This window comes from Monodelphis domestica, chromosome 2 (genome assembly GCF_027887165.1).
Source record: "Monodelphis domestica isolate mMonDom1 chromosome 2, mMonDom1.pri, whole genome shotgun sequence".
Lineage (NCBI taxonomy): Eukaryota > Metazoa > Chordata > Mammalia > Didelphimorphia > Didelphidae > Monodelphis > Monodelphis domestica.
Window position 1 is genome coordinate 64,190,586 of NC_077228.1, and position 22,512 is coordinate 64,213,097.

The 22,512-nt window shown below is 37.9% G+C and overlaps 1 protein-coding gene and 1 long non-coding RNA gene across 4 annotated transcripts in view; one reads left to right on the forward strand and one right to left on the reverse strand.

Annotated features, from left to right (window-relative positions):
* Positions 1–22,512, reverse strand: part of F5 (coagulation factor V) — a 95,440-nt gene that overhangs the window by 15,245 nt on the left and 57,683 nt on the right. For both annotated transcript variants that reach the window (XM_007480742.3, XM_007480744.3), the window contains 8 exons: positions 18,551–18,725; positions 15,577–15,813; positions 14,227–14,437; positions 10,516–10,695; positions 7,417–7,533; positions 5,608–5,679; positions 2,122–2,225; positions 784–939 (listed from right to left, as the gene is read on the reverse strand). In XM_007480742.3, the coding sequence (XP_007480804.2) occupies positions 784–939; positions 2,122–2,225; positions 5,608–5,679; positions 7,417–7,533; positions 10,516–10,695; positions 14,227–14,437; positions 15,577–15,813; positions 18,551–18,725 (1,252 nt within the window). The remainder of the gene's footprint in view (positions 1–783; positions 940–2,121; positions 2,226–5,607; positions 5,680–7,416; positions 7,534–10,515; positions 10,696–14,226; positions 14,438–15,576; positions 15,814–18,550; positions 18,726–22,512) is intronic.
* Positions 2,903–22,512, forward strand: part of LOC103099658 (uncharacterized) — a 123,367-nt gene continuing 103,757 nt past the window's right edge. Inside the window, exons 1-3 of one of the 2 annotated variants that reach the window (XR_008916099.1) lie at positions 2,903–5,087; positions 12,049–12,170; positions 18,529–18,640. This is a non-coding gene — a long non-coding RNA (uncharacterized LOC103099658). Of the gene's footprint in view, positions 5,088–12,048; positions 12,171–18,528; positions 18,641–22,512 lie in introns of those variants that run through there. The other variant, XR_008916098.1, reaches the window with a different exon arrangement.

Genomic DNA, 22,512 nt, shown 5'->3' on the forward strand with positions numbered 1-22,512 from the left:
AAGTTTTTTTGTATTTGAAAACAGAATGTGTTTAAGTCTGTGTTGGGGTTCATTTTGTGAGGGAGGCCTACTGCAGAAAATGCCATGCTTCCTTTTTCTTTTTTATGAAATATTATAGAAAGGTAAGTCAAGGGCATTTAAACATTGAAGAATGCTTGTAGAGTCTGTCATTTGTTTTGTTATTTAAAATTGACTTCCATTCCAGTCCTACCTCCTCTCAAAAGATAACCACATTAATATAGATTGATATTACTTGTTCTCTAGAGTATTATAATTCTTTACCCACCTTCTATAGCATTTCAGTCATAGAATGAATATTTTTAAGCCTGAAAAATAATTCAGCAAGAAGAATGAATATAAACTCTTTGAGGTCTGAGAACACAGGTCTATTTGTTTTTGGAGTATCTGTCATGGGGAGAATACTTGGTGATTTGGGGGTCCTATTAATGACCAGAGATGCAACACTATATAGTAGTAGAGAACTGATGTGATATCTAAGAAGACTGAAATTCACATCTTTCTTCTAACAACTCCAACTTTCTTAAGATTTTAAGTTTAAGAGAATGTGTTGATCTTCACTGGTATAAGGTATTTTCCTCACCGGAGGAAACCATTGGAATCATAGGATTTGTCCCTGTGTCTTTTGGTCAAGTTTTCTACATTGTGAGTTCCCATCAGTCTTGCTTTTAGTAGGTCATCCATTTTCACCCACCACTAAATAAATAATTTAGAAATCGGGTCATTTCTAACACCTTGAAAAGACTATTTCCCAAAAATATCTACCTCATGTTTTGAGGTGCTATTCCCTTTGAAGTATCTCCACATTCTTCTGTCAGAGCTATATGCAATGCAGAACTGGGTGGTATAGTAGGAGGTCAGGTACTGTTTGGCCCCTTGGGTCTGAATCCCAGTAAGTACAACTTCTCGTTGAAAATCCACCTTTAACAGAAGCAGATGCATTAGATAGTCATCCTTGTCTGCAAAGTAGTTAAAGCTTACTTTATAATTCTACAGCTTACTCTAAAAATCCAGCTGACTACTACACACAAGCCTCAATTTTCTTCAGAGGTATCTTTCATCAAATTAGATTATAAACCCTTTGTGGGCAGAAACCTTGTCAGATGCTTTCATTGTAGACCCTTTATATCATCTAGCACATCAAATTCAAACATGTGGAGAGAAGCAGGTTGCCACCAAGAGGAAGTATTCTGTTTGGAGTCAGAAAGAATTGAGTTTGAATCTCATCTTGGATATTATCTTAACTCTGAGACAAGCCATTTAACCTTCACGTCTCAGTTTCCCCATTTATAAAACAGAGGTAATGATAGAATCTATTTCACAGGGACTGTTTGTTGTTGCTGAGTCATTTCAGTTGTCTGACTCTTCAAGACCCTATTTGGATTTTCTTGGCCAAGATATTGGAGTGGTTTGCCATTTTCTTCTCCAGTTCATTTTCCAGGTAAAGAAACTTAATCTATATAACTCAAGAGGGTTAAATGACTTACCCAGGGTCACATAGCTAGCAAGTATCTGAGATCAGATTTGAACTCAGGAAGATGAGCCAGGACTAGGACTCTATCCATTGTGTCCCCTCACTGCCCTCACAGGGACCACAGAATCATAGGTTTACAGGTGGGAGGGACCTCAGTGACTTGCCCAAGATTACACAGGCAGAAAGTAATAGTAGTAGTATCAAATGAGGCAATGTAGGTGAAGTACTTTGTAAATTATAAAGAGCCATATAATTGTTAGCTATTGCTATTATAGACTTATAGGGTTGTCTGAGATTCAGAGGGATTAAATGGTTTGCTCAGAATCTTATAACTTACCAGTATCAAAGGTAGAATTTGAATCCAGGTATTCTAGACTCCAGTTCCAGCCCTCTTTCCTCCACATCACACAGCCTATTACGTTGCTATGACAAATAGTAGGTGCCCAAGAAAGATTTCTTGACTGATCATCTGATTGATTAATCTATCCCAAACTTATTTTGAGCTAGAGATCTGATCTCTACTCAAAATACTAATGAATATTAACAGAATGAAGAGATACAGTTTAAATGTAAGGGGGTATAGGTTGTTGCATATAACAGACTTTATCAGGGTACTAAGGAAGGCATACCTGGATCCAGGGTTCAGATGAAAGAGAATTTGTTCGTTTTTCTGTACTCCAAGCATTGTAAGATCCAACATTATTTAACCTGGCTAATTTAGGGTGCCAATAACCTAGATTTTAAGGAGAGAAGAAAACAAGGAATTTTGATATGAAAAAAGTTAAAAATCCAACAATTCTCAATTTCCAGTGGATAATCCTTCTCCCTCCTAGTTTTATGTTACAAGGAGACTGTATAGTTGTGTATAGAGTTTAAGTGGTCACTAGATATCTGTGGCTAACATTTTTTAAATACTCACTCTAAGCCAGGCATTGTGCTAAGCTGTGGGGTTACCAAGGAAGGCAAAACTAGCTTGAGTGTTTTCTGACCCTAGATTAATACCCTTCCTCCTAAACTACCTTGTACTTAACTACTTTGTGTATTCTTGGCTTTATTTACTTTATATATTTGTATATGTACTTGCTGACTTCTCCCAGACTGTAAACTGGCAGGGATTGTTGCAGGTAGGGATTACTTCTTTCTTTGCCTTTGTATCTTCAACATTCAGCACAGTGCCTGGCACATAGTAGGTGCTTAATGTTTGTTGATGGATGAACTGACTGATAGAGGGATACTTCTAATCTCAAATCCATCCAGAAATCAGAAATCAGAAATCAAAAAAAGCCAAGATAGTAAAGCGTAAGAGAGGAATCAAATCCAATTTGTGCAAGGCAGAAATCTGATGCTTAGAGAGTGGGGGAGGTGCAAGAAGAAAAATCTCAAGATTCCAGTCAGAGAATTTGAAGCTTGGGAACTCCAACTGATCTCCTCACTTTTTCCAGCTAGGAGCCAGGATAGAAGCAGCTCTCTGGCTAGGAAGAAGCTTGGGTCTTTCTGGAGACCATCGTATCCCTGTGGAGCCCTGAATATCTCTCAATCAGCTCTCAACAACAGCTCAGAGTCACTAATGAATATTGGGGACTGGGACTTAGAAAAGCAATCCTCTGAGACCCCCTTTTCAAGGATCTCTATTTTCCATCTCGCTCTCTAATTTGTTCCTGAACTCCATTACTCAAGCTAGTTAGTTCAGGAGAAAGGACCAAACCAGCAGCTGGCCAGAGGAGGGGTCAAGATCAAGAGCCTGAACCCTGAGATCTTGGGGGGGTCAGTCTGCCAGCTAATAGGGCTTTCTGCTCACCCACTTTCCTTACCTGACACCCTTACCTCTCCCTTCCCTGTGTGAACCCAAATAAAGTGTCTACTACTTAGTCAGGTCTGACTAGTTTCTGAGATTAGGAAAGGGGGCTGAAGATTTGGGGAGAACCATACCTCTCCCCAAAAAGGAGGGTCAGCTCAGGATCCCAGGGCTTCAAACAACCAGACCCAAAGAGCAATTATCTCTCCTGGGTTGTGGAGTAATTCAAGGGTTGGGGGGGGGGAGTGGGAAGTGGCAGTTGGTATACCTGAAGGATCCAGAGGCAAAAGAGTCCATCTTGCCTCTCAACAATATCTAGGACCACAGGGGAGGCAGTGTGTCATCTTATTATAGCTTTTCCCTCTAGTTCTTAACCTCCATCTCCCAGAACCATTCTCTGAGGAGACATACTCCTTTCCTCAGGGAGACAAGACTGGGTTACCTTCCCCAAAAGGAAGAGAAGGGAAGGTCAATCTTCCCCCTCTCCATTCTCTCAACTCTTTCTCTCTTTCCTTCCATTTCCACAATGTGTGTATTCCCTTCCTGGCCATATATTACAAAGGCAGGAACTTTACTGAACTCTCCCCAATTCCTCTCCAAAACCTTCCTAAATCCTCCCACCCCTCAGCACCTCAGCCTTATTATTCTGCTAGACACTGCCTAGAATTTGGGTTCCTATTTGGATATGTCTGCACCAACTTCTACTCCCTGACTTTAATTGTCATACTTTTAAGAAAATTTTCCAAGTTAATTGAGAACTAATAAAGGCAGATTTGAACCACTTGAATGTAGAGAGGTAGAAAGTCAATGCAGCTTCAATATTTGTGTAATTTAGAATTTCTATCATGGGTGTATGTGTATGCAGTGTGTGTGTGTGTGTGTGTGTGTGTGCGTGTGTGCGTGTGTGTATCCCCTTCCAAAGGAAAAGCTTTATTTTTTTTTTTAAAGAATGTCAATGTCTGAGGGAGGGAGTTGGAAGAGATATAGAGATAAGACCAGAGTGGTCTTGTGTGACTGTGTTAAGTATGCTCACTGGATTACTTAGTCCAATCATTCTGTTTATACCTATTGGTGGCATGTGAAGGAGAAAAAAAAATCCCGAATGTCTCTGTCAGAGCCAGAAGAAGGAATTTTTGTTCCTTGAGGCAAGCATCAAAAATGTCACTCAGAGCACAGAAAACACTCTTGGTAGGGAGGAGAGGGTAGCCTTTCCCCCACAGGGAGATACAAAGAACTATCCCATAAGCACTAGGAAGCTGCTACTAAAGAGAAAGCTCATGCCCAAGGAAGCAGACCATTTGCTTCTTTGAACTCATAATTCCTGATAAGGCAAAAAGGTCAAATTTTTTCTTTCACACTTGGAATCTAAGAAATTTGATTACTGGGGCTAGAGTAGCAGCTCTTAAAGTCATCGTTATCATAAAGTATTAAGGATATTGAATATTAATGTTCTATCAGTACATTCTATTCTTCCCTGCACCCAGAGAACTATTTCAAGTGTAGACAAGAACACACTAGATTCCTGACTCGTTAGCTTTCCTGCCATTTGTATCTACTTTCACCTAAGGATGGGTCATATTTTAAACAAAAATCAAGGTCATTTGTTGAAACAGGGCAAATATTTCCTTCTCTTTTCTTTATAGGATTTACAGCTCAACATAATCTTATGGATCACCTATTCTCTTTGACAAAGAAAGTCAGTGTCTTGGGCAAGTGGAGAGGCCAAAATCACACAACTACTGTCTGAAACTGGTCCAGGTTCCAGATCCAGAATTTTAATTCACATCATCTGACTCCAAGGTTTGTTACTTCCTATTATGCAATGCTTCTTCCATAGGATTTGCATGAATTAAGATCACCAGAGGTTATTCTAAGAGACAGCATGGCAGAAAGTAAGTAGATTCAGACCTGAGTTTAGATCTTAGCTCTGACACTAGCCAATTGACCAAGGGCCCATCATGTAACCTCTGATGGCCTGTTTCTTTTTTGATAAAATGGGGATATTTAGCAGAGTTGCTATGAAGAAGGTGCTTTGCAATTCATAAAAAGCAATAGGAATATAATGATTATAGTTATCTCGCATGACTGTGTTAAGGAAAATTCTTTGTAAAATTTGAAATACTACCTAAGTGTGAGTGGTTATTATTATAATAAGTTTTTTTTTTTTACTTCACACAAACAGCTTGAGAGCCCTAGGTCTGTTCTCCTTGTCTTCCACCACCGCCACAGGTCTTCTGTGACCTGGGGTGGATTTCACTTTCACAAGCTGGATTCAACTTTCCAAGGAAAAAATATTACTGAGGTAGATGTTTAGGCTTACCCAGATGCTCAGATGCACTTATCTGTGAATCAGCTATAATGCCAGTGCTTAATCCCATGGGCATCTTGCATTCTATGGAGAAGAGAAAAAATGTCAAAGTAGTAATTATGGAAGTCTTTGATAATAAATGCTTCCCCCTGCCTCCGCTTTCAAATTTAAGTCTTCTGGCAGTTAGGGTTCTTTATAACCTGACCCTTTCAAGCCTTTACTCTTTCCCCCAATCTCTAATCTAGCTACCTTGGCTTACTTGTCACATGACCCTCCATATCTCCTAACTCCTTGACTTTTTTTCTGTCTATAATCCATGCTTAGAATGCTCTACCCATTCACCTCTACTTCTGGCTTGCTTTAAGACTCAGTATGGATCCTACCTTTGAAAGGAAGTCTTTCTTAATTCCTTGGCAGATGATGATTTGTCTTTTAAGATTATCTTCCATCTTGTTTCTATATAGATCTTGTGTAGTCCTAGTAATTAACTTCTTGTTTCTCTCATTAGAAAGTAAGCTTCATGAGAGATGGGACTATTTTTTTGTCTTTCTTTGAATCCTCAGCACTTAACACAGTATTTACTACTTGTTGCTATTGAATCATTTCAGTAATATCCAACCCTTTGTGACTCCATTGGGGATTTTCTTGGCAAAGATACTGGAGTGGTTTGTCATTTCCTTCTCTGGCTCATTTTAGAGATGAGGAACTGAGGCAAGTAGGGCTAAATGACTTGCTCAAGTTCACATAGCTAATAAGTATCTGAGACCAGATTTGAACTCATGAAGATGAGTTTTCCTAATTCTCAGCCCAATATTCTATTCATTGTACCATCTAGCTCATAAGCACTTAATAAACAAATTTAGATACTTGTTGACTGACAATAGCTTTATCTTAAATACATTAGAGCATGGCAGATGAAGTGAGATTATTACTTTTGAGAAATATATCTAGTCAGTAGAAATGATATTGCATCATGGTTAGATCACAGGGCACTTGAAAGGCCTTCGGGTATGGGTAATGGGAAAGGGAATGGGTAAATTTTTTGACTTAGTTTCAGTCTGCTTGGATCGTTTTCATTCGATCAGGTTCTCTCTCTTACAACTACCATGAAGGTATTGAGGCTACCGAAACTCAGAGTATGGGAAGAAGTGCCAGACACTGTTTCTGAAGGACATCTTGCTGACCAGTAATGCAGTGGCATTGCTGAAACTATCATGGTCAATTAATAGCCTGGATCATTAGAGTAACTGTTGGGTTCCTGAAGCTTCTTCACCAGACTTCTTGAGAATCCCTGGGAATTTCTGAAAGTCAGACCGCCCCTATACCATAGCTGCTTGACAATGATTTTCTTTCAATCCAAAGTATTTGGGTAGCTGGGAATTATGTTTATCATTTTGTTGCATGAATATGTAAAGATAATCTAATCACCAATAACTAAGAGGACATTTGGTTTGGGGTAGTGAAGATGGGTTTATGCTCTTTTTCCTGGCTCCCATTGGACCAATGCTCATCATGTATGAAAAAGATGACCTCTCAGGTGTATGTTCTTTGCCTGTGAAGGAGAGTAAAGCCAAATGACCCACACATGGACTCAATCCACATTCCTGGTGTCAGTGGCATCATGCTCTAACCAGCTGAGCCATCATATGATTAGTCTCCTGTAGGAAATACCCGATGACTTTTTCGAAGTCTTCTGGTCCATGAGCATGCAAATCACTTCCTGGTAATACATTGCTGATTCCCAGAATTTGTCTTTTCTCATAGCTCAAGAGTTCTGAAAATGATACTGAATAGATCATGCTATATACACATACACAGTACCTTTATCTATTATAAGGAATGGTGTTTGCATTCCTTCTTTCTGATTTTCCCCCACTTCAGTGTCTAAGAGCCATAAGCCAGGTCTTGATGCCTTCATTTCAATGGTTTTAAATGAACCTAGAATGGAGAGGAGGAAAAAGTTAAACATTCAAAGATATTTTTGCTTTTCTTCATCTTCCTGGTTCTTAGCATGATAACTGGCACATAATAAATTCTTAATAAATGTATGCTGACTAACAACACCATGTTGGTCAAGAGTTATCAGAGGAGCTTAAGGTTCACTCTGCCCTTGAGAAGTGAAGGCCTAGAAGAATAGTGGGAAAACTAGAAGAGGAATCTTTATTTTTTCCTGTAGAACCTCACCAATCAAATAAAAATGGAAAAATACACCAAATGTTTTCACTTATTTTTTCCTGAAATTTCTCTATACATAACAAAAATGACTACTTTATGAGCAAAATAAGTAATCTCTAATGCATTCCTAAACAAAGTGATTTTAGATGAAAAAAGGTTTCAAATAAGCAATGTCCTCTTTCATCTTTGCCCTTCAACTTCACCATTAAAAAAAAAGGAATGGCTCCCTAACTGCCCCCCATGACTTCAGAATTTCCTAAATTTTACATTTTGAGGCAAGACTATACCTATCCCTGGAAAATCTCATGGGAGTATGTTCCATAACTTTCCCCATTTAATTATTCTGTTATTTCTCAAATCTTATACTCAAATCTTTTAAAAATCATTCCCATCACAAAATCCAGATGCTTATGATCTGTTCTTAATGGCTTTCTACTAGTTGCCTTATTCTTCATAACAACCCATGAAGCCAATTATAACGGTCTTTAGTCATCTCTTTTCCTGGAGAAATATATCTTGTTTAAATTATTAGGTTGGATCCCCGTCATTCATTTTAAATCCGAGTAAAAGATTTTCAGATTTCCTAATGTAGCCTTTGTTGAACAGGACTCCTTCACTCTGCCATGTACAATTTCTCTCTCCGGGATGGCCCAGTTACTCCAACCTACATTCACACTGGTTAGGGTTCCAAGGGAAGAACGGCAATGATTCAGTTATGATTCAATATTTAATCAGGATCCTAGGGGTAATTCTGTTAAGAGTGGGGAGTAAACTCGCACTCCTCTCCACTATAGTTCTGAGTCCCCAATATGATGTCAAAAGCTATGCAGCCTGAAACATTTACTTGACAATAAGGCAAAAACATGAATAATTATAACACTATAGTTATTCAATATAAAGCAAATATGGCAACAATCATAACCTCATAGCCTACTAATAAACCCAGGTCACATCCATGTCATGCTGTGGAAGTTATCCACTCACTGTACTTTCTCTCCATCATATGAAATCTATTTGTCAATCTGGCAGCATTTTAATAAGGTGAAAAGATAAAAATAACTTAAGATCATAAACTTCTATAAGGGAAGGGCTATGTCTTTATAGCACTTCCTATGTAGATGTACATATCAATTTATCTACCACCACATCATCTGAATGGCAGAGTAGAGAGTACTCTGAATTTAGAATCAAAAGTCCCTAACTTGGATCCTATCTAGTCTATTTATAGGCTATGTCACCTGGGCAAAATCTCCTCATCAGTTTCATACCATTTTCCTCATCTGAAAAATGGGCAAAATAATATCTGTTTCATAATATATACCAGAGTTGTCATCCTCAAATAAGGTGAGGCATATAAAGTACTATGTAAACTTCCAGATGCAATGTAGATGTCAGCATTTGGACATATTATCTTTCTTGTTTTTTCCAGCTGCCATCTTTTATTGTTGGGTCCTAATGAATGGTTCTAAGTGAACTAGTAGTCCCTTTCTGGTTCAAGATTCTGTGAATCTGGGTTCTGTTGGCACAAACCCTGACATTTAGGTTATTGGGGAGAATTACAGAAACCAAGAAAGTTTTTTTAATAACTTTGCAAAGATTTTCTTTCCACTGACAAGAGGCAGCATGGTATAGTAGAAAGTATGCAAGACTTACTTTGGGGTTCAAATCCTGTTTCTCATATTGCTACCTGTGTGACTATGCATGTCATTTGACATGCATAGTCCTTTGGTTCTGTGTATGTATGTGTGTGCCATATGTAAATAAAACGAGACTAATAACACTGTGCTATCCCTAGCAGATTGGCTAACATGACAGCAAAGGAAAGTAATGAATGCTGAAGGGGATGTGGCAAAGTAGGGACATGAATGCATTGCTGGTGGAGTTTTGAACTGATCCAACCATTTTGGAGGGCAATTTGGAACTATGCCCAAAGGGTGCTAAAAGACTGACTGCCCTTTGATCCAGCCTAAGCACTGCTGGGCTTGTACCCCAAAGAGATAATAAGGAAAAAGACTTGTACAAGAATATTCATAGCTGCACTCTTTGTGGTGGCAAAAAATTGGAAAATGAGGGGATGCCCTTCAATTGGGGAATGGCTGAACAAATTGTGGTATATGTTGGTGATGGAATACTATTGTGCTCAAAGGAATAATAAAGTGGAGGAATTCCATGGGGACTGGAACAACCTCCAGGAAGTGATACAGAGTGAGAGGAGCAGAACCAGGAGAACATTGTACACAGAGACTGATACACTGTGGTACAATAGAATGTAATGGATTCCTTCATTGGTGGTAATGCAGCAATCCTGAACAACTCAGAGGGGTACAGGAGAAAGAACACTATCCATATTCAGAGGAAAAACTGTGGGAGTAAAAACACTAAAGAAAAACTACTGCTTAATGACATGGGTCGAATGGGATATGAATGGGGAAATAGACTCCAAATGAACATCCTATTGCAAATACCAACAACATGGAAAGAGGTTCTGATCAAGAACACATGCGATACCCAGTCAAACTGCACGTCGGCTATGGGAGGGGTGGGGGAAGGGGAGGGAGGAAAAGAAAATGATTTTTGTAACCAAGGAACAATGTTTGAAATTAAAAATAAAAATTTAAAAAGAAAAAAAATAAAACACTGTGCTATCTACTTCGAAGGTTGTTGTGAAAATTAAATGAAATGATGAATGTAAAATTGTTTGCCTAAAAGAAAATATTACATCAACATCAATTATTTATCATTTACCAGGAATCAGGGGGAAGACCCCTAAACGATGCAGTTGGGTTCCATTTTGCAGCAAGGTCTGACCATGAAAATGAACCACATGGATGTCCCTGGAACCGCCCATGTTCAGCAAGTGCCATCTCACATTCTCTTTTTCATACATCCTTAGGCCTGGCAAATTGTAGATTTGACCATTGATGGCTAAAAGGATAGAGGATTACAACCAATTTTAAAACAATCCGAAGTGATTTAACTGAATTTATAAGCATTTATTAAATGCCCATTTTCTGTAGAAGCACCATACTAACTGCTGGGAGAAATACAAATTTTATTTTTGACACAGTCCCTGCCCTTCTCTATCTTATATTTAATAAGAGGATAAGGTATAAACAGAGATTTTTTTGTTCTTTAAAAAATTCCACTTTATTTTATTTTGGGGCTAGAATTCTCACTCTCATTTCCCCCTTCTCCCAACTATTGAAAAAAGAAAAACAAAATCTGTTATGAATATGAATAGCCAATTTCCACATTAGCCTTGCCCAAGGAATTAAAAGCATATTATTTTTGTAAAATATGATAAAAAATAATATCATTGAATATCCATGTCCAAAAATAGGCATTAATCTGTAAATAAAAGAGAAGTCTATCACTTCTCTATCTGTAATATATATACATATATATAGCAAAATGGAAATAGTTAAGATGCAAGATATTAAATTTGAAGTTTCAGAACAGTGTTCAAGAATTCTATGCAGACAGATTATTACTAACTTAATGGTCAAATGAGATAACACATTTAAAGTGTTCTGCAAACCTTAAAGTGCTATATGCATGCTAGCTGTCCTAATTAATGTCATTATTAAGAGGAGGGATCAGGGAAGGTTCCCTGGAGAAGCTAACATATGAGTTAGGCTCTTGAGTTTTGTGCCATCTTCCTTCATTAGACTGTAAACTCCTACAGGGCAGAACCTGTTTTTGTTTCTGTTTGTATTTGTACTCATGGCTTAGCACAGGGTCTGATGTGTAGTAAAAATCCATAATAAGCATACATAATAAATCCTTGTTGGTTTTACTTGACAGTTCAAGTGAATTTGGAACTGGTTGGGTGATTGAAATGCCTAAGTACTGACTTAATAGATCTACTTGGATCTTGAGAGAGGTCTCTGGTGGAATATGATCCAGGGAACTATTATTAGCCCCATTCTGTTAATTTTTTTTATCAATAACTTGGTTAAAGGATAACTTTGTAGATGACAAAAAATAGAGGATATCCAATCTATTTAATGACAGAATAAGGAGCTAAAATATTTTTTAACAATGGGATGGAACCTATAAAGAGGAAATTCAGTAGGAATAAGCAGAAAGTGCTACATTTTCCATTTTTTAAAAATTGAAATTAAAATTAAAAATTACAAGTATAGAAAATTAGAGGTGCAGCAACAATATCCTTCATATTCTGGCTCCAGCCTATGTTTTCCTACACTCTATGTTCTAACCAAACTGTCCAATAGGTTGTTTCTTGCATGTGACATTTTGTCTTCTTCCTTTAAATAGGTTATCCTCTGTGTTTAGAATGCACAGCTTTCCTTCCTCACCTCAACCTCATGGAATCTCTAGCTTTCGTTATAGCTCAGTTCAAACTCTACCTTCTACCAGGATCCTTTCCTTATCCAGTTGTGAGTACTCTCCAACCCCTCAAATTATTTTGTATTGACTTCATGTACATTTTTATTGACTTCTCTGTGAACATGTCGTCCCTATTTCCCAGGAGAATGTAAGATCCTAGAAGGGGGAGGTCTTTTATTTTTGTCTTTGTATACTTAGCACTTAGTACAATGTCTGGTACATACTGTCAATAAGTGATTACTGAATTGAATTGAAGGGCTCGGGAAGATATTTCCACCAACTGATGGAAACGATTACTCTTCCCCACCTCCTTTAGTCATTCATTGTCTAGCTGCCAGTAACAAAAGACTCTCATACTATGGGGCCCTGTGGTGATTGTCCCAGTTGGCCAAATTCAATGAGTGGCTGTGCTCATAGATCTTGATTTTTCCATCTTCTTAGTCATTTTCATCGCTTTGCCCTCCTAACTTTTTGCCTGTATGTGTACTTGCCCATATGTGCTTACTTATCTTGCCAATGGGAAGATCAAATTTCTAAATGGATTTAAGAGTTAGCATATGTTACTCTGTTATTCTTCCCAGGATCTCTCCCTCTGTCTCTCCATCTCTGTGTCTCTGTCTGTGTTTTTCTTTCTATCTGTCTCTCTTTCTCTAACACACATACTGACAGTCTTTGTAAACACATCCTGCTGCTCTTATTAAGTTCTCACTGAAAGTTCCTTCTAGTCTCTATTTCTTGGCTATTTATTTTCCTTACACAAACACATTATTGTAGGGCTCTACATACTTTGGACACTCAAAGGGTATTGTGAGAGTCAGAAGTAATACAAAATCAATCTTGCCTTAGAAAAATTGTCTAACTAATGTGTTCTTTATAAATGTCAGGGCATGGACAGCACAGGCTGTGTTAGAGACCAAGGAACATATTTAGTATAAAGGATAGTGTTCATTCCTTAAAAAACAAATAAAACCCATTTTTTCTAGGGTTGGGGGAATTAGGGAGACAGATGTGTGATTTCATAAGTATAGGAGTATAGAATCCTATCTAGAGTCAGAAATTATCGCAGAGGTCATCCAGTCCAACTCTTTCTCTCTTTTTTAAACCTGTGCCTTCTATCTTGGAATCAATACTGCATATTGATTCCAAGACAGGAGAGTAATAAGGCTTAGGCAATGGAGGTTAAGTGACTTGCCCAGAGTTATATGACTAGGAAATGTCGGAGGCCAGATTGAAATCAGGACCTCCTGTCTCTAGGTCTGACTCTCAATCCGCTAAACCACCTAGCTACCCCCTTGTCCAAACCTCTTATTTTACAATTGAAGAAACAAAGACTCAGAAAGTAAATGAATTGTCCATGATCCTAATCCTAGTAGTGATTGTTATTATTGTTAACAGTAATAGTAATAGCTAACATTTACATAACACTTACTATGTGCACCAGGCACTATGCAAAGAGCTTAGTAATTATTATCCCATTTGATGGAAGCTCCCTCTCCCAATATAGATCAGTATGTGCCCTTTGGATTTTGGTCTTAGAGGGCTGCTGGGTGAAAGGTGAAGTGACTTGCCCAGATTCACAGAGCCAATAAATGTCAGAGGCAGGATTTCCAGTCCTTCTGGACTCCCAGACTGACTTGTTCTGCACTAACCTCACAAAACTCCAGATGCTTCTCTTGCTAATTTCTTTTAGATTCACATTAGCTACAAAGATATTTAATTTGGACATGCTGCCACTTTTCCTTAAAATTCCTTATTTTAACCTGTATCCCATGAATCCTTCCTTCATGCTCCTATTAGGGTTCATGGAAAGGAACCCACAACTAGATGTATGGAAGTGAGAATGGGAGTAGGGAGGCAGAGGAGTCTCTCCTAAGGTTCTTTCTTGAATCCCTTTAATCACTGACAGTTGGGTTCCTATGCAACCCCGCCCCCCCTTAGATTTGCTATGAGTTGGTTATCTAGACTCCTGGGGACTTTAATAGAAGTCACATGTCTAAGTCCTTTTAAGTAGTTCTGGCAAAACTCAGGAACAAACATTGATGTTGGATTGAATTGAAGGACCCAAGCTGATTTTATACAGAGATTAGACCAAATTAGAGAAAGTACCATGAAACATGTGAGTGTTTTTCACTTCTGAGGATAAGGCTGTCCAGATCCTTTTGGGCTTTTTATCAAAATACCAGCTCTTCTTTTCATCAAAGATCATAAAAAGTAGGGCAAAATCTCGCATGTCGACGGGCCTGTTGCTTTCTTTATGGAGTGTTCCTTTTCGGCAGATCAGAAGGGGGCCTATTAGTCCAGAATGGATATCTTTTTCCTGGAAGACAATAAGAGCACATTTCATTTTTTCTCTTCATCAAGACTTCAAAAATTGCATTTCTTTTCTCCGCTTCTCTGAAGTTCCCTGAAAAGAAGAATGAGAATGGTCCTAAATAGCAATCTTAGTCTTGAATCCTATCAGTTTATTCTGTTTCATACTTATGCAATTTCTTGCCTTCCTGTCTAAATGAAAAAGTGTCCTCAACATGAAGGCTTTATTCTAAACAAAAAGTTGTAAAGTCTAATTGTGACTTGAGGTGGTTTCAAATGAACTCAGGTAGTGATGATGACATAGAGACAAATGAGTGAATAACTCTTCACCCTTCCCAGTTCCTAGGATTCCCCCTGCCATTTGGAGGATAATCTGGTGTTTACCAAAAGGAGACTATTTCTCAACCCCCAACCAGAACACATGAAATAATAATAACTAGTATTTATATCTTGCTTTAAGGTTTGCCAAGCACTTTCCATATTTTATCTCACCTGGTCCTTATTACAACTCTATGAAGTAGGTGCTATTATTATTTCTATTTTATGGATTAGGAAACTGAGGCTGTTAAGTGACTTGTCTAGTGTTACAGAACTAGTGTTAGAGACAGAATTCAAACTTGGGCAACCCTGACTTTAAGTCCAACACTCTCATTGTGCTATTTAGCAATCATATAATCTGAGAAAGGATTGTTTGCTTAATGGGAATATGAGAGGGGGGAAGCTAGGTGGTTCAGTGGATTGAGAGACAGTGAGAGGTGTTGGGTTCAAATCTGAACTCGGATACTTCCTACTTGTGTGATCCTGGGTGAGTCACTTCCTGCTCTTCTGCCTTGGAACCAATACACAGGATTGATTCTAAGATGGAAGGTAAGTATTAAAAAGAAAGGAAAAATGAGAGAGAACATTGGAAATCAGATCTGTATCAGTTGAGCATTTATTTATAGACTCTGTACTTTAGACCTGTTGACTGTAGACTCAGCCGCAATTCTTGCAACATGGCACTCATCTCCATGGAGGAAAACAAGTTCTGTGAACTCTACTTGGAAAATGGAATTTCATTTTCCCAAGGGCCAAGTTAATAGATGGGGCTATTGAGTCAATAAAGGCAGAGTAACTTTTATTCTCTTGAGCTGGAGAACTCCTTACCGGACTCACAGCTGAATAATAGACCCAAGCTCGGCAGGCAGAACCAGGATTTTCTGGGCCAGATCGTTCCGTGGCATGCCATACGTAGGTGTAACTGCCATTGGGCTGAATGGCATTGTCATCCTGATACCATTCTGGAGAATCATCTTCATAGCTCTTTCCCTCTGATGATTTGTCATAGGAAAGCCCATGAGCATGAAGAGAATATGGCCTGGAGGCTAGATTTTTAAAACGAACCTAAAAGTATACATATATAAAAAAAAAAAGAAAAACGAAACCAAATAAATACACATGACTGTAAGAGGATCTCTTTCTTCCTATCTATAATTGAGTCAGTGAAGTCTTCTTAGACCAGCTAATTTGCATGGTTAGAGAGAATTTCTTCCTTATACCAATTACATCACAAGTATGGACTGAAAAAAATTTTTTTTCTTAGGAAAAGTAATTTTTTACTATCTTCTTTTTTTGGGTTGGGATTGAGGAATGGTGTTAAATCAAGGGATAAGTAGATTATGCTACAGGTAGGGGGCAGAGAGTACTTCTGGTTTTCTTCTAGGTGTGTGGCAGGGCTTAGAAGATCGGAAAGTTTAGAGGAAATGAAAAGAGCATTCGAAGAGACTTTAAATATCAGACACAAAATCATTAACTTTAGTTATTTGTTCAGTTTCAGTCATATCTGATGCTTCACAACTCCATTTTGAGTTTTCTTGTCAAAGAAACTAGAGTAGTTTGCCATTGCTTTTTCTAGCTCCCTTTGCAGACAAGGAAACTGAGGCAAATAGGGTTAAGTGAGTTGCTCAGGGTCACACACACACACACACACACACACACACACACACACCCCAAGAATGAATCTTCCTGGTTCAGGGTCCAACATTCTAGCCACTTGGTCACCTAGCTGTCTGTAACTTTAATTATAGGCATTCCCAATTTACATAAATTGAGCATACATATTTATATATATAATAAAAAATTTTAATATTAATTATATATAGGGATAATATAATAAACCATTAACTATATAAATAATAAATTATATATATAATCAGACACATACATATATATATATATCTAATTCATTTTGTTACTTCAGTTCAATAAGCAAGAGGACACTGGAAAGACCATTAGACTTAGACTGTGACCTTGGGAAAGCTGTTCAGCATCTCTATGGCTCAGTCTCTTCATTTATAAAGTTGGGGAGGGGTGTAATAACACCAGTAGTACTCACTGCCCAAGATGGTACAGAGGATGGAATAAGAAAATTTATGTTAAGCACTTGTGAAACAAATAAGGGCTACAGAAATGGCATCTATTATTTATGTTGTTTCCTAGCTCTGCCTTGTATGTGTTAAATAATTAACAAATGTTTACTAGATTAGTGTGTGCTTACTAAGTGTAATGCATTATACTAGGGACTAAGGGGCCTGGAAAAAATAAGATATTCTCTAACCATGAGTTTATCATCCAAAAAGGAGGAAGAATTCACAAATATAACAAATATGTGAGCGAAAGACAATGGGTTATGAGGATCTTTGGACCTTTTCTCAGGGATGTTCTAGGGATGATACTTAAGTTATGAATTAATTAGAATAAACTATATGTTTGCTTAAGTTATGGGTTAGACTAGATGTCCTTTGAGGTCCCTTCCAAAGTGGAGATTTCCTGATTCAATGAGGGAGGAGATCAGGAAAAGCTTCCTGGAGGAGGTGCCATTTGAGACAGGCAATGAAATACAGGCAGAATTTATATTTTCATATTACATTACATTATATTATATTATATTATATTATGTCATAATATAATAACATTATATTACATTAAATTATATCATAATATAATTGCATTATATCATGTTATATTGTATTATATCATATTATATCATATATAAGGTTAGGTTAGGCTATATTATTTTTATTATATATTATGTTATTTTATATTATTTATGCTTTATAATATTTTATTGTATTGTGCTATATGCTATGTTATATTATGGTATATGGTATTGTATTATATTATGCTATACAATATTATATTATATAGATAGCTTGACATTGTGTATGGAGAGGCTCCCTCAGAGCCAGGAAGACCCAAGTTCAAGTCTTGCCTCTGAACAATATTAGTTGTAAGACTCAGGACAAGTTGCTTCACTTCCCTATGTTCTAGCCAATTAAGACTGAAAGTTGCAGAGAAGGCAGTGACTTTCATTGGTGGAGGAAGTTTCTTCTCCTTTGAGTACCCTGTACCAATGAAATCAAAAGCCCAGGTCTTATCCCTATCAATATTATTTCTGGCCTCATTTTACAGATAAAGAAGCTAAGGCTTGCTGAAGATTAAGTGACTTGTTTATAGCATATAATTGCTCATTGTTTAGAGCCAAAACTCAAAGCTGGGCCTTCCAATTTGAAATCAATTGTCCTTTTTCTCAGCCTACATGAACTCTGATAAATCATGGGCAACATCCCTTCACACTTTTGACTTTGTAGCTATCATATACTTTCAGAATCTCCTCTAACCCTAATACTAATAATTCCCACTTATGTTTCTCTCACACTAATCTGGTAAAATAGAATAGAAAATGTAACTATTTTTACACATGAGAAAACTGAGGCTCAGGTTCACATGGACAGCAAGAGGCAGAGTTGCCATTCAGACTCAGGTCTTCTGACTATAGTTCAAGGACTCTTTCTACTCTACCCTTCTGCCTCTCTTGTTCTTCAGTCTTTTAATAATTTCTGATTCTTCATGACACCATTTGAGGTTTTCGTGGCAAAGATACTGGTTTGCCATTTCTTTCTCTGGCTCATTTTACATATGAGAAAACTGAGGCAAACAAGGTTAAGCAACTTGCCCAGGGTCCCACAGCTAGTAAGTGTCTAAGGCCAAATTTGAACTCAAATCTCCCTGACTTCAGGTCTCCTCCTCTATCTACCTACATTTCTCTTTCTCTTTTAGAAATGCTTAAAATTTGACTTACTTGGATCACATCATCCACCTCGGCCATAATAATAGGACCAAGGATACCAAGATGTTCTTCATTCTCTCCTCGAGGATCAAGTACCGAAAAGGTACCGTCCGTGTAGCGCCGAAAAATCACTTTCTTATACACTGTGTTTCTTCTGATATTATCAACATCATCATCTTTCCTCATGCTGATAAGTTAGGAAAGAAAAGATGAGAAAATGTTAGAAAAACTGCATTCATTGAGCTCCCTCCAGAACTCTATAAAATCCTGAATTTTTCTAGATGACTCAATCTAATACATACTTATATCAATTTATGTGAACAAAAGACAAACTTTTTGAAAACTAGATTCAGCTCATATAAAACCTAAGCACATATAAAAAGTGATAAGCAAGATGATTTCAGAAAAATCTGGAAAGATCTGCATGAACTGACACAGAGCAAAATAAGCAGAACCAGAACTTTGTACATAGAGACAGCAATATTGTATGATAACCATCTGTAAAAACTTGGCTACTCTCAGCAATGCAATGATCTGGGACAATCCTGAAATACATGATGGGGAAAGCTATCCACTTCCAGAGAATGAACTGTTGGGAGTCAAATGGATGCAGATCAAAACATACTATCCTTCACATTAGTTTATTTATGGTCTGTTTTGAGGTTTGGGTTTTATATGAGCATCCTCTTACAACAATGACCAATGTGGAAATGTGTTTTGTATGATGAAAAAGTTATTTAAGATTTCTTTCAGATTGAGGTCTACCTCATATAGCCATTGTGACAATAAAGTAAGATAGTGTCTAAGAAGAAATGAAAAAAATCCCAAACACTTTGTAAAGAGTAAAAACCAAACCAAACTGAACCAAATAAAGAATTTTGTAACCATTCTGGGAAGTAGGAAAAAAACAACAAAACCTAAGCACAGCTTATAGTTATTATTTTTCAGTGTATTGCTGTCTCTCTATATTTTATTTTTAGAGAGTTCATTTTAGAGGTATATCCAATATTTGGGAAAAACAAGCAAATACACAGTAGCTCACTTCCACTGTTCAGGCATTGAGTTGGATTTTGGTGGCATCTTTAGTTCAAGTTTCTGGCAGAATAGGTGTTCTCACCCTTAAAGGAAACCACTCATCTCCCTCTTTATTTTTCCCCTGAAATGTTCAAGCACCATCTCAACCTTCCCTAGAGGGTGAAACCAAGATGAAAGGGAAGAAATCTCAGAAAGGCCAAATTCGACTTGAATTAAGTGAACATTTCCTAACTAAAAGAGCTGGGTGGTGGAGGGAAAGAGGACCTAGGGGAAGGGAATGCGGGGTAGACCCTCTTTGAAGAACTTATTTTATAATTTCTTTCTTCACCACAGTTCTCCCTTATGCCATTGTTTCTCCACTTACCCTCTCACCTGGCCTATACCTCAATAGCTGTCTAATTGGCCTTCCTGTCTCACTGGTCTCTGCACACTAATCCATCTTCCATAGAGCTGTCATTTTCCTTAAAAAAGAAAAAAAAATCTTACCTTCTGCCTTGGAATCAGTACTGTGGATTGGTTCCAAGGCAGAAGAACAGTAAGGGCTAGGCAGTGGAGGTTAAGTGACTTGCCCAGGGTCACAGAGCTGGAAAGTATTTGAGACCAAATTTGAACCTAAGACCTCTGTCCTCCAGGGCTGGCTCTCAATCCACTGAGCCACCAAGCTGCTCTTGGTCATTTTCCATAAGTGTAAGACTGACCCTCCTAATGAATAAACTCCAGTGGCTCCCTATTACCTCCAGTATCAAATAGGAACGCCTCTGTTTGGCATATAAAGTGCTTTGCAACCTGGTCCCTTCCTATCTTTCCAGTTTTTGTTTCATTCTTTTCTCCCTACAATCTAGCAAGACTACAGTGTTTCTTCATGTGCTCTTTGTTACACATGGCTCTTCATCTTCCAGCATTGTATCTTTGCATGGGATTTTCCTCTTATCAGGGATACTTTCTCTTCACATTTCCCTCCACCCCCACTTCTGTTTCCTTCAAGACAGCTCAAATGCAACTTTATGCCGGATGTCTTTTGTAGTCCCCTCAGATGCTCACACTTTGTCCTCTGAGATTACCTTCCACCTATGTTGTATATAAATATGTGTATATATGTGTGTGTGTGTGTAATATTTATATATTAGAAATGGGCATTTATTTAAAGCTTCATTATTTGTATCTAATTTGTATTGTTTAAAATTATGCTTATTTATTTATATATTGTCTTTCCTTTCCCCCTTTGAAAGAGAGCTCAGTGGATAGAAAGCCTAAGTCTTAGAGATGGGAGGTCTTGGGTTCAAATGTGACCCCAGATACTTCTTAGAAGTGTGACCCCGGGCAAGTCATATAACCCCAATTGTCTAACATTTAATCACTCTTCCATCTTGGAATCAACATTTAGTATGGATTCTAATACAGAAAGTAAGGCTTAAAAAGAAAGTGAGCTCCCTGAGGGCAGTGACTGCTCTTGCTTTTTCTTTGTGTTCTTAACACTTAGCAAAAAGCACATAATGGATGCTTAATAAATGTTAGATTTGCTGATAATAATTACTGACACTATAAAGCTTATTTATTGAGACAGATAAAGAAAGGCACAGCCAAGAAGCTGGGCCTGAGTTATGATTTGATGAAAGGAATATATCTACATTGGTAAAATTATCAAGTGATGCCCTTTGAGGTAAAACATCTCTAATCTATGCCTTCAGGAGACATCCACCATCCAAATGAGGCTGAGTCAGGAACTTCAGGCACCACAGGAGATCAGACCATGGACAGCCCCTGCCTATTCCTACCAGGCTTTGGGCTGACCCTCCTCAGGGATGACCAACTAGTCATTCCAAAGATTCAGACTACATTAAGTCCTACATATCTGAAATTGATCAAGGTTCTCACTTCCTTCCCTACTTTCCCATAAGCCTATTGTTATAGGAACTAGATGAGGCAGCCTAGGGTGATGTACAGAGATCTGGCCTTGGAGTCAGGAACCAGAAAGTTCTGACTTCAAGTCCTACCTCTGACAGATCCTGGCTGTGTAACCCTGAGGGATTTATGTAGCTTCTCGGAGCCCCACATGACTCTCGAAGACTCTAAGTTGTAAACGAGACAGAGATCTACATTGGTAGTGGAGCTTTCCTCATTGAGAGACCTCCATACCAATCAAATCAATAAGCCCAACTCAAGTCTGACTTTCTATTCACTCATCTCAAATAAAAATGGTTGAGAGAAAACACCTGGGTTTCCCTAGTAGCCTAGATACTGCCTGCTTATGAGTTGGGTGCCTTAGGACACCGTACTCATCACAGGTATTGTAGGGCAATTCTTGGTCCATGGCACTCCATGGCAAGCAAGTAGCCTGAGGAAGGAGATGTTCTTTTCTGAATTTAGGGCTGGAAAGATCCAAGTCAAGCAGTAAACAAAACTACTTCAATTCCTTTGACTGATGTTACTCTTATCAGGACTTCAGTGGTGCAACAGGTGGTACTTATGCTGAATCTGGGGCAGAATTCTATGTGGCTAGAATATAAGACCTAGACTCAAGAAGATATGAGTTCAAATCCTGACTCAGGCATATAATATCTATGTGATCTTGGGCAAGTCATAGTAGATGATGAGTTCTTTGAGGTCAGGGACTGCTTCTGCTCTCTTTGTATCCCCAGCACTTAGAAAGGAACCTGGCACATGGTAAGACCTTATTATATGCCTATTGACTGGCCTTTGAGATTTAGTTTTCTCATATATGAAATGCAGATAATAATAACACCTACCTCACTAGGCTGCTGTATACCAGGAAATAAAAACATGCCAAATTTAAGGGCCTATATAAATGTCAGCTATTACTTAACTAAAATGAACTTTAGTTTCTTTGCTTTAAAATCAGAACACTTATGAGGAAAGTGATTTGTAAACTTATAAAACTATGAGCTTTAACATTTAATTTATATTAAAAAATTGGACTA